The 17,255-nt window shown below is 30.9% G+C and overlaps 1 protein-coding gene and 1 long non-coding RNA gene across 3 annotated transcripts; one reads left to right on the top strand and one right to left on the bottom strand.

The window, feature by feature from the left end:
* The first annotated feature begins 1,178 nt into the window (after window positions 1-1,178).
* Window positions 1,179-7,369, top strand: LOC124837227 (disease resistance protein RML1B-like). Its single transcript, XM_088112774.1, has 6 exons — window positions 1,179-1,202; window positions 1,289-1,423; window positions 6,039-6,314; window positions 6,418-7,068; window positions 7,163-7,249; window positions 7,310-7,369. The coding sequence occupies exons 1-6, from the start codon at window positions 1,179-1,181 to the stop codon at window positions 7,367-7,369; spliced, it is 1,233 nt and encodes a 410-aa protein (XP_087968900.1).
* Window positions 7,370-10,835: 3,466 nt separating this feature from the next.
* LOC148199754 (uncharacterized) lies at window positions 10,836-12,869 on the bottom strand. 2 transcript variants are annotated; one of them, XR_015786205.1, is made up of 2 exons: window positions 12,403-12,869; window positions 10,836-12,250 (listed from the first exon to the last, which is right to left on the bottom strand). It is a non-coding gene; the product is annotated as an uncharacterized LOC148199754 (long non-coding RNA). The 2 variants fall into 2 exon arrangements; XR_015786206.1 differs by having other exon boundaries at window positions 12,415-12,869.
* Between the last annotated feature and the right edge of the window lie 4,386 nt (window positions 12,870-17,255).

The following is a 17,255-nucleotide window of genomic DNA, read 5'->3' as shown; positions in this document are numbered from 1 at the left end:
TTTTTTTTATAAAATTGAGTATGAAGATGAGAATCACTATATATATATATATATATATATATATATCATCCTCTTTTTTAAATATTTATTTTCATTTTATATGGATAAAATATTAATAATTAATTAATTATAAATGAGTCAGCTTATCCTATATAAGAAATGTGGGTTGATTATATTATAAGCTTTTCCATTGTTTATGCTGTTTTCAATCAATTCTAAAAAAGGTTACGGCATAGCAATTATAATATGTGGAAATAAAGATAAACGAAAAGAAAGTAGTATGAACAAGAAGAAAGCAAAGTTAAAAATAATTTGACTTTTAAAAGAAACCCTTATATGATCAAATGAACGCACGAAACAAAAGCCAAAGCATTTTGCGAGTTTCGCTATCATAAAGAACATTCTTCTGCTTCTTTTATTTTCTTTTATTAGAATGATATATGCAATTGTTAAAATGACCCATTTCAAGGCAAATGCAATATAATTCATGATGAAAAAGATGTAGATTATTGATGAAGAAGAAAAAAGAAAAGAGAGATTCAGATACTTACACGATACTTACACGCAGAAGAAGAAGAATAGTGTATTGATGTAGGGAAAAAAAATCCCTTTTGTGTTTGTCGTGAATTACAAAAAGGAAGTAGAAAAGTATTGATTGTGTATTGTGTTAACAAGAAAGAAAACTAAAGATAATAAAAGGCTAAAGGAAGTGGGTCGAGCTTCCAAAACAAGCCCAATAAGATAACTTTCATCCCCTCAAGCTGAGAATAGATATCAGTCATACCCAGCTTGGATTTGAGATATTTGAAGGTAAATGGAGCGAGAGGCTTAGTGAAAAGGTCAGCAGCTTGCTCATTTGTTGAGATGAGAAGCAACTTTAAAAGACCATTGTTGATCTTTTCCCTTACAATGTGATAGTCGATCTTTATATGTTTGGTACGTTCATGGAACACTTGATTGGTGGTAATTTGAATAGCTGAACGATTATCGCAATAGACAATAGTAGGTTGAACAATGGATATGCAGGGGTCTTGAAGGATGTAAGTCAACCATTATAGCTCACAAGTGATATTAGCTAAAGCCCGATACTCAGCTTCAGAAGAACTTCTAGAGACAGTTGTTGCTTTTTGGATTTCTAAGAGATTATAGAATTACCAAAGTAGACGGAATAACCAGTTATGGATTTTCTGGATTCGGGACAGGTAGCCCAGTCGGAATCACTATAAGCTTTGAGCTGATTGGTGTTATTATTTTGGAGGAAGATGTCATTACCAGGACTACCTTTTAGATAACGAAGGATGCGGTTGGCTGCTTGTTGGTGTACGGTGGTAGGGACGGAGACAAATTGGCTGAGATTGTTGACAGAAAAAGTGATGTCAGGTCTGGTGTTGGTGAGATATATAAGGCGTCCAATGAGTCTACGGTAGGAGGAGGCGTTTTCATCATTGAGGAGGTCTCCTTGACTCGTTAACCGAGAGGAGTGTGCCATAGGAGAGGGCATAGGGCACAATTAAGCATTCCAACTTCTGTAAGGAGATCAAGGGTGTATTTTCATTGACTAAGGTGAATGCCAGAACTATTCCGAGCGACTTCCAAACCGAGAAAGTAAGTAAGATCACCCAAATTTTTGATATGGAAGAGATTGTCAAGTGAAATGGTGATGTGATGTATCTCAGTGGCATTGTTGCCCGAAAGAACAATGTCATCCATGTAGATTAAGATGACAGTAGTATGACAAGTATCATGTTTCAGAAAAAGAGAGTGATCAACATTGGAACGTATGTAATTATTTGACAAAAGAAAAGTAGAAAGTTTGGCAAACCATTGTCGACCAGCTTGTTTCAACCCGTATAGAGATCTTTGAAGTTTGCACACTTGATTTGGCTTGTGAATAGGGAGGCCAAGAGGAGGTTGCATGTAGACTTCTTCATGTAAATCACCATGCAAAAAGGCATTGTTGACATCAAGTTGCTTTAAGATCCATTGGTTAGAGGCAGCAATGGTAAGGAGAAGGCGTAAAGTAGTTAATTTGGCAACATGGGCAAAGGTTTTAAGGTAGTTAAGGCCTTCAAGCTGAATGTAGCCCTTAGTAACAAGGCAGACTTTGAATCTGTCAATTGACCCATCAGACTTATGTTTTATTTTGTATATCCAATGGCATCCAATAGCAGTTGTTCCTGGGATAAGATCAACAATGATCCAAGTTTTATTGACTTCTAAGGCTTTGAGTTCATCATGCATAGCTTAGGTCCACTGAGGTATTTTAGACACTTCCTTGTAAGTGTGAGGTTCAGTTGTGGAGGAAATAGATAGAATGGTGTGCCTGAAATCAGAAGAAAGCTTGTTGTAAGAAATAAAATCAGTAATGGGATATCTATTCATGTTGTGAGTTTGGAAATCTGTGAGGTATGTTGGAGGACGTTTGGACTAGGTTGAACGTTTGAGAGTATCATTGTGGTCATGAACAATGGTGAGAGGATCAGAATCAGCAGTATGTTGATCATCATCACTAGAGGAAGTAGGTTGATCAGAATCAACAGTATGTTGGACATCCATGTTTTCCTGATTAATGGTGATGACAGGTCAGTGGAAGTTGGCACAAAAATACGATTATTAAGAAAATTAACATTGTCATAATCATGTTGATAATTGTGAGGAATAGGTAGAGAAAGAGAGTTAGAGTCATGAATATTATTGTGAGAAGAAGTATATGGAAAGCAATCTTCATGAAACAACACATTACGAGAAATATCTATCTTATGATTTTGTAAATTAAGAAACTAATAACCTTTTGTATTTTGTTTGAAGCCAATAAAAACACCAGGAACAACCCTTACATCAAGTTTCTTCCTGTTGGCAGCTAAGGTGGAGACATAATAGAGACAACCAAACACACGTAAAGCAGATATATCATAAAGTTTACCATTTAATTTTTCATAAGGTGTAGCATTGTTAAGTAAAGGAGTAGGCATGCAATTTATTAATAATGTAGCATATTCAGCAGCAAAACACCAAAATATAGGTAAATTAGCTTGAAAAAGGAGGGAACTAGTGACATTCAACAAATGCTGGTGTTTTCGCTCAACAATACCATTTTGTTGTGGGGAAACAAGTGGTTTGATGGTTAATGCCTTTAAGATAAAAGAAATTATGCATAGTAAATTCAATTCCATTATCAGTACGAATAGTTTTTATGGTGGTTAAAAACTGGTTTTCTATATTTGTAATAAAATCAGTAATGGATTTTCTAACAGATTTATTAGGCATGGGTATCAACCAAGTATATAAGGAGAAATCATCCACAATAGTCAGAAAATACTTAAAACCACGCATGGAAAGAATATTACAAGGGCCCCATATATCAACATGAATAAGATAAAAAAAAATGTTCATTGTATTAGAGTTGCTATCAGGAAAGAGTAACTTTTTTTGTTTAGCACGATGACAAGTATCACACATGTATGTAGGATGAGGGTATTTAAGTTTGAGATTATGCAATATGATATCAGAAGGATGTCCTAATCTTAGATGACATAGGCCAATATCATTTACAATATTGTTAGCAGAACAGACAGTAGGCATATTTGAGGAAAAATCTGAAACATACAGTCCACCAGTGAGTTTAACTATAGAAATCTTCTCTTTGGTCTGAATGTCCTATATAGTTCAGTCATGTAAAGAAAATGTCAGTTCACAATTATTAGAATGGATTAGTTTAGATATTGAGATAAGGTTAAAAGAGAATTGTAGGACATAAAGAACATCAAAGAGTTGGATCTTATGGTTGAGGTTAACAATTCCAGAATACTCTGAATAGATAATAGTACCATTGGGTAAAGCAATTTGAATAGGTTTAATTTTTTTATAAGAAGAAAAGCTTTTTAAAGAAACACTTATATGGTTTGTAGCTCTAGAATCAAGAATCTATTTATTTTTAAGGGATTTAGAGGTAAAAGTAGGACTGATATTACGTAAAAAGGTTTGATTTGCTGAAACAGAACCGATGTGGTGAACTTGGGCCGAAGTAGAGGAGTCTTTCAGATTATGGGTTTTAAAGAGATTAGCCAATATTTGAAATTGTTGTGATGTAAGACGAATGTGTTCGGTATTGTCAGAATTGTTGTCTTGGTATTTCCATTGTCTTCTTGAACAGAGTTATGGTGAATCTGAGCACTCTTGTTGTAGAGTTTATGTCTTGGAGGGTACCCATACTTTTTATAGCAGACTTCCACGGTATGCCCACTTTTATTGCAATGAGTGCAGCGTCTTCTACTATATGTTTCTGAAACTTCTGTCTTGAGATGGCTAGTAGTGAGGCTGAGTGATTGAAAAACTACTTAGCAAACATTCCACTAGGAATGAAACCAATCCCATCGGTGTCAATACACTGTGATTGCCAATCGGCAATAGCTATAGCTAAAAACAAGAATTACAATGGAAAGAATAGACATATTCAATTGAGACATAATTTGGTGAAGCAGCTGCTAAAGAGTGGAACTATTTTCATTGACTATGTGAAGTCAGAACAGAATCTAGTAGATCCTCTGACAAAACCCTTGGGAAGAAATATGATTTTAGAAACATCGAAGGGAATGGGACTTAAGTCACTGGCTAACAAACAAGTGATGGTAACCCAACCTTTGTGATTGGAGATCCCATGAATAAGGTTCATATGGGTAAAAACAAGTCACTTGTTAATTCTGATAGCACTAATTTGATTTTAAATCAAATATGTCCATTCCTATGGTGTGTGTGAAAGTGCTACAGACTGCTATATTGAGAGGTTAAACTTTGTAATTAAACAAAGTTTTTAATGATCTTCATATCCCTTATGGGTGGTGTATGATTTACAGCATACACTTGATGAAATATCCTATGTGAGTGTCAAGTGGGGCCGCTTGCATGAGATCTTGGCATGATCTCTATAGCACTCATGAATACCGGGCACGCGCATGGCCTAGTAAGCACATCACATCGATAACAGCAAGGATTGTGGGGGTATATTGTGATTGATAAACCTCTAATACACTCAAGTATCTTTGGTTCATATAGCTTGTTATACCATCTATACTGTGTGTTAAGTTTCTTGATCTAGGACTGGTTCATATAGCCTGCTATACCAGCTCTGATGCATTACATCTTATAAAACCCAGGATTTTCTTCTTTTCTTTCTTTCAATCATTGTTTCTTATCTTTTGCAATATGTGGGGGATTGTTATAAATATGAATATTATATTGTAAAATATTTTTGTTTCTAAACGTTAGTACTTTAAATTTAATATTATATTGCAAAAGATAATGATTCAGAACATTGGTGCATTCCGCAAATTCCTCGGGCAGTTTCTTCAGTTTTTTAATGCCAGCGTTGAATGCTTATTCTTTTCCCGCAAGGCTAGGGATTGAGTTTGAACTCTTCCTTAAGCTACGGGATTTGTGGGCACCGCATCTCCTTTCTAGCTCTATAAATAGAGCTTTTCATCCATTCCAAATACACACATTTACACACTCTTTTTTTTTCTCTCATTCTCTTATCTTTTTGTCTTCTTTCTTTTCTTCTAAAATATTTAATTTATTCTCTACTTAAGAGATCCTTACTAGTTCTGAGATCCTCAGAAATTCTAAGAAGTTCCTGTTGTATTTTGGAGGCTTGCGCAATACACCGCAGATAAGTCCTTAAGGACAGTGATCTACACGTCTCACGAAGTCTTTTGTTCGTTATCTTTATTCTATTATTGTCAGCTTCTACAACAATATATAAATGGAGTGCAAATCTAACTTTACAAGTTGATTGAGTTAGGCTTAAAGTCCACTTCTAACATGGTATCAGAGCCATGATTAGCCCTATCGGACTGCGCTTAAAGTCCACTTCTAACAAAAACAAGTTACAAGTCCAATTCCTTTTCTTTTCTTTTATTACATCATGAGTTGAATCTGTACACATTTCATGATTCTTAACTCTCGTTAAAAAGAGCCAATAAAGAATTTACATTTTATGAACTATAAATTTTATGGCTCCTTTTCTGCTTTTGGTCTGAAAGGAAAATGATAAAATTGAAGCGATGATGTTGGAGATGCCAGAACACCAAGAAGAAATGCAATGCAATTTAGAGTTTGGAAAAATAAAAAGCTTACAGATCCTTCTTGTAGAAAAGAAGGTTGGCTTTCTTAGAAGCCCTGCTACTCTGCCAAACAGTTTGAGAGTGCTGGAATGGCCTGGATGTCCTGCAACTTCTTTACCGCATGATTTTCATTTGAAGAATCTTGTCATACTCGACTTGTCATACAGTTACTTTGGATGGGACAAACCACTAGAGGCATGTACAATTTATTTCGTAATTAAAATTAATTTAGCTTTTGGTTGAACACTTAATTCTTCAAAAGAACCAAACTAACAACTGTAGATTTATTGTTTTTCAGAATTCAAAGGTTTTGAGACACTTGATTGTCGTAGGTTGTAAGAATATTAGACGAATACCTGACATCTCTGGTTTCCACAATTTGACAAAACTTTGTGTTGGTGAATGCACAAATCTGATTGAGATTCATGATTCAGTTGGATCTTTACTTCATCTTAAAGTGTTTTGTGCTGAAGGATGTACCAAGCTCACAATTGGTCTAAGTCGCATAGAGTTGAAATCTTTGGAGCATCTGTGCTTTCCGGGCTGCAGCAGTCTTGTTATGTTTCCAGAAGTATTGGCACCAATGCACAAACTAAACCACGTTGACTTGGGAGGAACTGGCATAAGAAATCTGCCACCATCAATGCAAAATCTTAAGGGTATTAAAGTATTGTCCATGGGGAAAGGCCAAATGCTTGAAATTAATGAATCGTCCAATTTCTTTCAAAACCTGCCAATGTTCTTTCCTAATTTAGAAACATTATATTTACAAAACTTAGACATTACAATCCTTCCTGCCAGCATTGAAGAATGTCACTCTTTGAAATTTCTGCACGTCACCAACTGCAAGAAGCTTCAAGAAATTAGAGGACTTCCATTGAATATTAATCAGTTCTACGCAGCAAACTGTTCTGTTAAAGCCAACTCTTTGATATTAAAACTCAGGCAGGTGGGTGTGTCTATCTTCTTTGAGTGATTCCATTAACTAGCTATGACTTTCTTTTTCCAAACTCACGATGCATATAACATGACCCGTTTCACAGGCCATTGATTCTGCTGCAATGAGAATCTGTTTTCTTCCAGGTCGGGAAATCCCAGAATTGTTTGACCACTCTAGCGGGGGAAATTCTGTAAGTTTTTGGTTTTGTAAAGAATTGCCCTCTCTCAGACATTAAAGTATATTTCTGCAGACTGATAAGAGGTACAACAATCGAAATAGAATTTCTACGCAGCTACCATGTGATGGATGAAAATAATATTATTTCCAATTTTTCTCAGATTCTAAAATTTCAAGGTTGGATGTGAGTTTTGGATGCATCTAAGTATAATAAAGATGTTATTTTGACAATGGAATATCGAAATGCTTATGGTACAGGCACGATGATGATATACTTGATTCAGTGGCTTTTTTAAGTGTGTTAAAAAATGGAAAGGTAGTTAATGTTAGGAAAAACTGAAACACAGAATAATTACAGCAACAAATATAAATGTAGATATAATCATCAACATAGATCATAAATATAAAGGTAAAAGAAGTTTAGTGTAGATTGAAAAACGCGAATTGCTATTTTAAAATAATATGATGTGATAATCTTTTGATTTACATCTAACATGTAAATCAAAACCTTGATAACTAAAATCGAACTCACCACTCATAAATTTTATGAAGAACACCTTGATAATTATTTTTAACAAACGCCCATTGGAAACTATTGGTCTAAAAATCTAAATATTTAATGAAGATAATTATTTTTAACAAACATCCTAACGAAGATAGTACTCAGAAAGTTAAATTAAATTTAAAGTGAATTCGTAATATTTAAACATTGAAGTTATATTGGTAAACTATTTTTTAGTTAATAAACAGCTTTTATAAAAAACAAAGCTCCTCAATGAATAAATTTAACTGTTTCCGAATAGCAGTGAAGAATACGAGTACAAGATGATTCAAAAAATCACAGAAGAGGTATCTGGAAAGCTTGCATATTGCCAACTATCTTGTTGAATCGAAAGCTCATAACAAAATCAACTCTAGCACGTGCTATCTACAATTTGATAGCAGATCAATTTCAAGAGACAATGCTTTCTGAATTAGCCAAGGTCACAGATATCAAATTTGGAGAAAAACAAGGTAAGAGTCCTAAGTTACCATGATTTTTGTCCCTTATTAATGACAACTAAGATACTATGATCATCATTTATACTTTCTAAATGATGAAATTTAAGCCATGATGCCATGGTGGGGTCTTCTGCAGCTTCTTTACCATTTAATTTCATTCAAACAATCTTGTCACACTCGATTTGGGCAATATCCGTCAAATAAAGTTTTACAACGATATATTATTAAGAAATAAATTTTAAATCTAGTTTACAAAATCCATTTATAAAATGAGATTTAGATCTATATATATTTTAAATTAATTTTATTTTTAATAAATAAAAAATTTCAACGGATATATATATATATATATATATATATATATATATATATATAACATCTTAAATACATCTTCAAAGTTTTATTTATATTTTCAATTTGGCTATATGTTTGGGAATGGCGAAGAATTCATTTTTAGTATAGTTCCTTGAGACTTAAAAAGTTGTTGCCTAGAAGAATTTATAAACACACGTTTTCTATCGGAAACTATAAATTTTGGAAAACCATAAATTTTGCCTACATTATTAATTAATGAAAGCATCAGCTACTATTTTACTTGTAAAACCAATTTTCAAAGAAAATGTGTAAATTTAGAAAGCCTATCTACGACAAACATAATGCTAGTATAGCCATATGATAAAGGTAAATGAAGTCCAAAACAATATCATCCCAGACCTTATCAGGAATTGCTAAAGGATTCAACAAACCATCTGGAAGAACATTTGATTGGTTTGGTTTAGGCAGCATTATCATTATAACAACATTGGATAAGCATCTGTCAGATTTCATGAAGTTGAAAGAATTGTGTTTGTGAATGCTCAAATTTGATCCAGCTTCATGATTATGTTTGATCTTTACATAATCTTCTCAACGAGTCGTGACATGTTTAACTGATTCTAATACAACACAGCATATATGAATTCTGATTCAAAGGTTTCGTTTGCCTTCTGCAATTGTCTCCACAATCAATTGCTTAAAAATGCTAACAACACATTCTAATATTACTAGCAAGAAGTTGTTTTTTCCAATCTGACAATGACAGATTATTAGTTCTTCTGCATTACAGTTCTATCCTCTGCAAGGTCAACGGACCCATAATGGTTTGATCACTCTACTTGGGGAAACTCCATGTTTCAGGTTTTGTAATAAATTGCCATCTTTCACTGTGTGTGCAGTTTCAGAAGTTTGTGATAATATCAAGGTTCCTTTGTGAATGAAATTAATGATGTTGACACATGTGTTTCTTCTCTCCCTTTTAGGGAATAATGTAAACCGGTGGCTTCCTCAGAAACACCATATATTTATGATCAATCTTCAATGTCATTTTCAGCATCCAATGCAGAATCAATCTAGAACAGTCCTTAACAAGAATGAGTGGAATTAATCAAGTGAAGTTCTGTAATGGATCCTTATCCTTCTAATAACACAAATTATGTGGAAAAAAATCTTCTGTTTGTAAAGCTCTTTGTTATAAAATAATCATTACATTACATTAATCAACCTTTCATTAGACTATGAAATTGATGAACAAACTTTGAGTTGTGTCTAGCAATTTAGATTCAAAGTTTTTACTCAATTTAGTTTTGCTTCTATCAATCTATCAATGTTATTTAAAGCTGTCATGGATCAGCAATATAGCCCAAAAAGAAAGCCTCTGTATTTTGGGTCCTCTCTCAAGTTATTCAACCCACAAATAAAAAGGATATATACATAATTGAAAAAATGTGTCTACTATCCTTTCTTTTTTGTTTGGGATGAAGTGAATTTGTGTGTATTTAATGAATTTTGGAGAATTTTAATGAAAGTCTTTTATGTATAGAGATGTGTAGTTAAATACTTAAGTTAAAAGTAATACATAATTGACCAAATAAGAACCGGTTAATGTTAAACTTTTAAAATGATAACTAAATTTTAAAAAAAAAAAAAACTTCAAAAGATTCAACTGTTTAAAAAACAATATGATGCAGAATTTCTGAAAATAGATTTGAGTTAATTTTCCTGAAACAAATATTTAAAAGGAGACAATAAACATTAAATGTGATTGATTTTCAGACTAAACTAATTCAAATAATTTGAAGTGTAGATAAAACTAAGATCTTTGTCATATACAGTAAAACAACTATCTGTTCCAACGCAGTCTTTATTTTAAAAAGTTGATTCTTCTTCAGACACAACGTAATTTAAAATCCATTAATTAGTTAATTCAGACACACATTTTGAACAGTTAAAAACTAATTATATTAACTTTAATAAACTTCTAAACAAAATCTAATATTTTAGTCACTTCAACCTCTTTCTCGATTTTGCCGATGTCATTTACAGTTCATGCAGTTTTTATTCAGGTGGATTTCAGGGTGTGAAGAATCACATCAAATTATCTGAGTTCACTGACATTATTAATCCTTAAATTTGCAATCAAATTATCTCAATGGTTAAAGATTAGAATTGATTATATTTTAATTAGCAAAACAAATAAAAAAAGACTTTGTTATCGTTATCTCCTTCGTTCTGTCCCCTCTCACCGCCCATAACACCTTTTGCCGGAAATTGGAAAATGGTTTAAGGAAAAATAAATAAAAAAATTTCATACCAAAATTGCACTGCAACTTCAACATCTCAAACATGCAAAACTATGAAATCGCTTTAGCCAAATTTTACAGTACATATATACAATATGAATATCATAAGAAGATTTTTCACTCTTGTTTGCTTAACTAGTGTCTCCGACAGGCTCTTTCTCGGAAGATGTCTGTCATTTTATCTTCTGTCTGTGTATTTTCGTTCATGATAGGCTTCGAATACCCTTTTATGTCTATCTGTTTATTCCCTTGTAAGGTTTGAGTTTCTAACAGTGATCTGAGAAATCTGTGAAAAACATGAACAGAGAAATGTGAAGGAGAAGTCCCACATCCAGTAAAACGTTGAAAGGAACTTTCTCCTCTTATTATAAAATGGAGGCTAAGGCCCTTTCTTCGTGGATCTAAAATTCAATTCTCTTCTGGGAAAAAAGTTTAAGAAAGAATATCAGTGTTTTTGTTAAAGATCTTTTTAATGTTATTCCTTGGTACAACAGAGAGGAAATGGTAAATTATTTCATTTTGTCTACTATCCATAGTTTTCAAGAAAATGACAGTGATGAAAATCATTATAATGTGAAGGGAGTTTTCGAAGAAGAAAATTGTTGTAACACGGAAACGCTTAAACAAAAGAGTAAGACAAAACCCTAGATTAAGTAAAGAAAAAAAAAGATTGAGTGGTCCACTCTTATGAAAATTACACCTTCATAAATGCTATCCGCAACTCAATGATGATGAAACATCATAGACACATGAATATTGCAGATAACTTTTAAAGTATTTTTTGAGTAAAAATATACATATAATATAGAGATGTGAAAAGAAAAATAAATTTTGCTTACGTACCAATGACACATAACTGCTGCACATGATGCATTTCAGGAATCATTTTGGGAGACTCAAAATGTACAAAAGAAGCAGAGATATAATTGTTTGGTCCACTTTGGATGGCCCCACGTACAGAAAAGCTCAGCATGTGCATGCAATTAAGCATTTTTCTTGCACATGGACATGGACAGTGCACAGATAAACGTGCCTTTACAACATATATTTCACTTTCATGCCGTGATGTACATTGTCACCTTACTAAACTATCACTGTTGGGAGCTAATAATTAAAATCTCCAATAAATGTGATCCACAGTGTTATGTAATAAAGAGAAAGAAGAAGAAATTGAAGTAGAAACACAAAAAGACTAAATATATGTTTGTTTTTAAAAATTTTGTTTACTCAGTCACATCACCTTCATAAATATGTGGTTGTTTTGGGTGCCATGTTCAATTGGTCAAAGAAAATGACCATAATGTATGGCATGAATGGACTACCTGTTCAAGATTTTCAATTCTCTGTTTCTTGGCCTGGCTGTACGCTGACATATTATCTTGATCTCTACACACCTACATGCACAAGCACAACCTCTCTGTCGAACAACATACTAAAAAAACTATTGTTTCACTTTGAAAACCAATTTATAAAAAACAACCAAAGGAGAAACAAATATCAAATCCTATGTTAAGATTAAAGCATAAAGAACTAATAGTATATAAACCTTCATCTTTACCAAAACATCTCACAAACACCTTTCAGTTTTCCAATAATGTTTTCTATTTTTGTTCCGCATCTGTCAAATAGCTTTCAAGTCTCCATTGTATATACTGCAACACAAAGCTTTTACACCGTTTATCTTTCTCAAACGAAATAAACAAAAAACTTGTGAGTTCAGCTTCAAGGAAACAAACATGACCAAAAAAGAAAGGGACATTTATCATATTCAAACTCTTCACAAGCACAAGCTCATCTACTTACCAGAAAAACATACACAATCTTGTAGCAGTTTATGCAAGTGAAGGAGTTTCTGACGCAGTGATTGATCCTAGCCAGCACTTACATGATAAGAAAAGAGCCAAACGTAGCCAAGAACCACTTGCCGACAAAGTTACCGTGAAGAGCATGCAGTGTAACGCCGGCAAGTCATCCTTGGCTGCATCACTCTCTCTTCCTCTTCATGTAAGTTGCTCTTAGGAAGAGACTCACACAAGTGCTGCATGATTTGCTGCATCATCTATGTCTATATTTATAATAAGGTGGTGCAGGGTATGGTAATTTCATGGAATTTATAATTCAATATATATTATATAAAATAAGGGTTTTGAATAATATATGTGTATATACATATTTTTGTGGCGCATTCACCAAAATGCCAAAAGTGGGAAGTGGCTTTAGATAGCAACCGAAAGCCACACTGTGAAAGTCACACCGCCGGACTGCCACATTGCCAAACACATCCCAAAGATCTTACTTGATAGGGTATGCCACAGAGGGGACCAATCCTTGAAGTTTTAGGCCCACTTTCTTTTCTTCTCTTTTTTTGTGTATAGGGTGGTCATGGAGGAGAGAATGGGAAACACAAAAATAAATTAAACCTTTTTAAGATAATTTTTTATTTTTATTTTACTTTTACTTTCATCTGTTTTTGGTTTTCATTAAATAAATATGTTTTGGTTTTGGGTAGTAATTCTTTCTTTTTCTCTAAAATTGTGAAATATTTTCATTCTTGTAAAATAAATAAACTTTAGTTTTAGTTTTATCTGCTGCTCCATAAAATTTATAAATACTATTCTTTTTATAAATTACGTAGCTGAGTTGGTGGTTCGGAGAAAAAAATATATTAAAGTATACTTAATGTACCACAGGCATTAATTGTATTTAATTGTATTAAATATATGAATACTCAATGACAAAATAATAAATATTAGAAATGGTTTTTTAAAGATAAACATATAAGGCAAAAAAAAATGTTTTTATAAATAATGTTCGAATATTTTACTGAAAAGTTATACTATTTTCTATTATTGAAATTTTATTTTGTTAGAAATATCATTTTTTTTTTAAATATTAATCTTTCTTTGCTTTCGTTATAGATCTTTAACTTTTTCTTTTCTTTTATTTTATTTTTAATGAAATTTGTTGCATATAAAGATTGTGAAACTTGTATGTGAAGTTTAAAAGACTGAAAAATAATCTTTGTTCGGTTAAGAGAAACTGGTAAATTAAGAGAAACTGGTTAATCTTTGTGTAAATAGGTTTTTGGAGACAGTGAAACTTTCTTTTCATTAAGAGAAACTGGTAAATTATAATGGTATCAATTAAATATGTGATTATTGTTTGAACGAGAATAGATTAGTTTTGTAATGTTTGATTTAGTATGTTAACATTTTGAATTTATGAGTCAAAATATTTGATTTTAAATTAATATGTAATGAATATAAATTTTTGAATTGTTGTTACAATTTGAAACTAGTTTAACCAAGTTACTATCATATTCTCATTCAAACAAACACATTTTCGCTTTAAGTTGAAATATTATAATTCAAACATTTTTGTGTGAGTAAAAAGAACAGAAAAAGAAGAAATGTGAAATAAAAAGTTTGTTATGAAATATTGAAATAAAAAATATTATTTTCTAATATTAATAACAATGTTTTAACACCTTAATTATTTCTTAGAGAAGGTAATGATGACGAACTTAAATAATTCAAAATTGCCAAGGTATATGGCAACTTTGTTAGCATCTCCATGTAAGAGTATGGCTTTAATTTTTTCTTCATAAAAAAATTATGTGAAAATAGTGAGCAAACGATATGAATGAATGACTACACAAAAAGGTTGGGAATCTAAATTGAAAATGTCGAGGAAAAACAGTGATGCTTTTTTGAAATGAGGAAACTTCAATTATTTTCTAAAATTTGATGCCACGTATACCATCATTTTTCAAAACAATTTATTGTAATTAAATTATAAAAAAAATATAGTATTTCATTTTTTTCTTGTTTGAGGATTCTGATTACGACTTTAATCTCAGGAACATTAAAACATCACCCTGTTTATTTTTATAAAGACTCGCAAACCCTAACTCCCAAATTAAGCATGCATAATGGTTATTTATACATGCAACATAGGTTTAGATTTATAATGTGTTAAAAATTCATTATCAAAATTATCTAAGTAGAGACAGACAAGAAAGAAAAAACGATGGGGAAAATTTACTAAGTGAGAATAAGAAAACAATTTAATATTTTGGAGTAATATTGTAGGGACAAAAATTTATTTGAACTTTAATGAGAGGGTACTTTCTTTGGGACCAACTGCCTCTACATACTCTATCCCAGTTCTGTCCATCTGTAAGTTTTTGATACCATTTGCAAGAGAGTATTCAGTTCTCTTCTTTAATAATGCCCTCGAATTTAGCGAAACGATAATTCAATTATTTTGTCAATAAATGAATCAATTTCTGCACTTTTATGTATATAATATGATAAATGTTAGATAAGGTGTTTCATAAAAATAATGAAAGAAGGTTATTTAACAAGTTAAAATTAAGTTATGTATAAGTTTGTTAATTATTGTAATTTTTCTTTCAAATTTTCAAGACGTCCTTTAAAAAATGGTAACAGAAATTTTAAATTGAAAATTAAAAATAGATAATACTAAAGAATAACCTTAAAGATAATATATATATATATATATATATATATATATATATATATATATATATATATATAATTATGATGATCGTGTGAATCTTACACATTCATGTACTTTACTTTGCATGTATTGAATTGGGGAGAAAGGAAGTGAATATCAGTGTGACATATGAGAGACACTACATGTGTATCATGGAGTTAATTAATAATCGATTAAAAATATCATATAAGACAAAGACGTATTTGTAAATGCAAAGGAAGATAAAAAGATAACACCAAATTTATTTCTAGTCATTCAAATCAATCATATCAACTTACAATTTTTTACTTTTCTTTTTTACTCCCTTTTATCAAATTCAAAAATCTCATATTTTGTTTGATTTGGAGTGTGTGGGATGACATTCAGATTTGCTTGAAACTCCAAAAAATTAAGATTGCATAGTGTGTATCACCGTCGAGATAGATTGATGGTCAATCATAACATGTTAAACATTACTATGATGGAGGATAGAATGATCATGTGTAAATATGACAATGGATTTGATTCGACGGAGATAATATTTATCTATTATTTAATTTATAATAAGAAAATTTATTTGTTGTTAGTTATATTACTTGTCGGATATTTGTTGAAAAGAAAATTTGTAGGTATTTATAGATATTTAAAAAAATATATTTTATAAAAATTTTAAAATAAAATCATAAAAAAATTATAAAATATAATATAACTTAATAAAACATAAATTAAATTTTAATTTAATCTTTTACTGGATATTTATGTGTGCAAACAATATGATATTTGTATGATATTCGTACCTACTTATTTATAAGCAGATATTAAAATATCTATTACACATAGATATCAATTATCTGCTATAAATTTTATCTAAAATTATCTATAATCATGAATATTTTTGTCATCTTTAATATTTATCTATTATTTAATTTATAATAAGAAAATTTATTTGTTATTAGTTATATTACTTGTCGGATATTTGTTGAAAAAAAAGTTTGTAGGTATTTATAGATATTTAAAAAAGTATTTTATAAAAATTTTAAAATAAAATTATAAAATATAATATAACTTAATAAAACATAAATTAAATTTTAATTTTAATTTTTTACTGGATATTTATGCGTGCGAAATATGATATTTGTATGATATTCGTACCTATTTGTTTATAAGCAGGTATTAAAATACCTATTACACATAGATATCAATTATTCGCTGTGAATTTTATCTAAAAATATCTATAATCACGAGTATTTTTGTCATCTTTAATATTGAACAACTTAACGTGATTACTACTAATTGACCATAATTAAATTGTTATTAACAAAGACTCACACCACAATCTATAAATATAAGTATGAATAAAAAAGTAAGTAATTTTGTATTTATTATATCATTAATGTTTGAACGGTCAAATCTTTATTGATTTTAATATCAAAATACAGATAATGTCAAAAAATAAAAAACAAATTTAGCATAAAAATTGAAATTAAACTTAACATTTAGACCATTTCACATAAAACATAAAACTTGAACTCAATCACAGTCTAAAATACTTATGTATTTTACTTATGTACTTTTAGAATTGATATATTGAGAAACTGATTAAATCAATTAATTATGAAAATCACTACATATACAAAATAATAAATTAATACCAAAATTTAATTTTATCATAGCCTACTACACTTAATTTCTTTATATAATCAAAATGAATAATAATATTTGGAATAATAATCATTTTGTATTTTTTTCTTTTTCACTTCTTAATTATGGTGTGCCGTGAGTTTCTCAATCATCACATTAACTAACAAAAAACACTATTAATTTATCATTACTTTTCTGTCTTTCTTTTACCAGATTCAAACAATCCCATCACCCTCTTCCTCTTTCTTCTTTCCTTTT

The sequence above is a fragment of the Vigna umbellata genome, chromosome 4 (genome assembly GCF_029865625.1).
Source record: "Vigna umbellata cultivar VRB3 chromosome 4, Vumbellata_1.0, whole genome shotgun sequence".
In the NCBI taxonomy this organism is placed as follows: Eukaryota; Viridiplantae; Streptophyta; class Magnoliopsida; order Fabales; family Fabaceae; genus Vigna; species Vigna umbellata.
This window is presented reverse-complemented; position numbering and strand designations above follow the sequence as displayed.

What these genes read in the sequence shown, in the direction of transcription:
- LOC124837227 (XM_088112774.1), top strand. Translation starts at nt 1,179, where the DNA reads ATGGATTTTCTGGATTCGGGACAG. An exon ending in ATTTTCTGGATTCGGGACAG is followed by an intron (nt 1,203 to 1,288) that starts GTAGCCCAGTCG and finishes ACTACCTTTTAG; the next exon opens with ATAACGAAGGATGCGGTTGG. An exon ending in TGATATTAAAACTCAGGCAG is followed by an intron (nt 7,069 to 7,162) that starts GTGGGTGTGTCT and finishes CCCGTTTCACAG; the next exon opens with GCCATTGATTCTGCTGCAAT.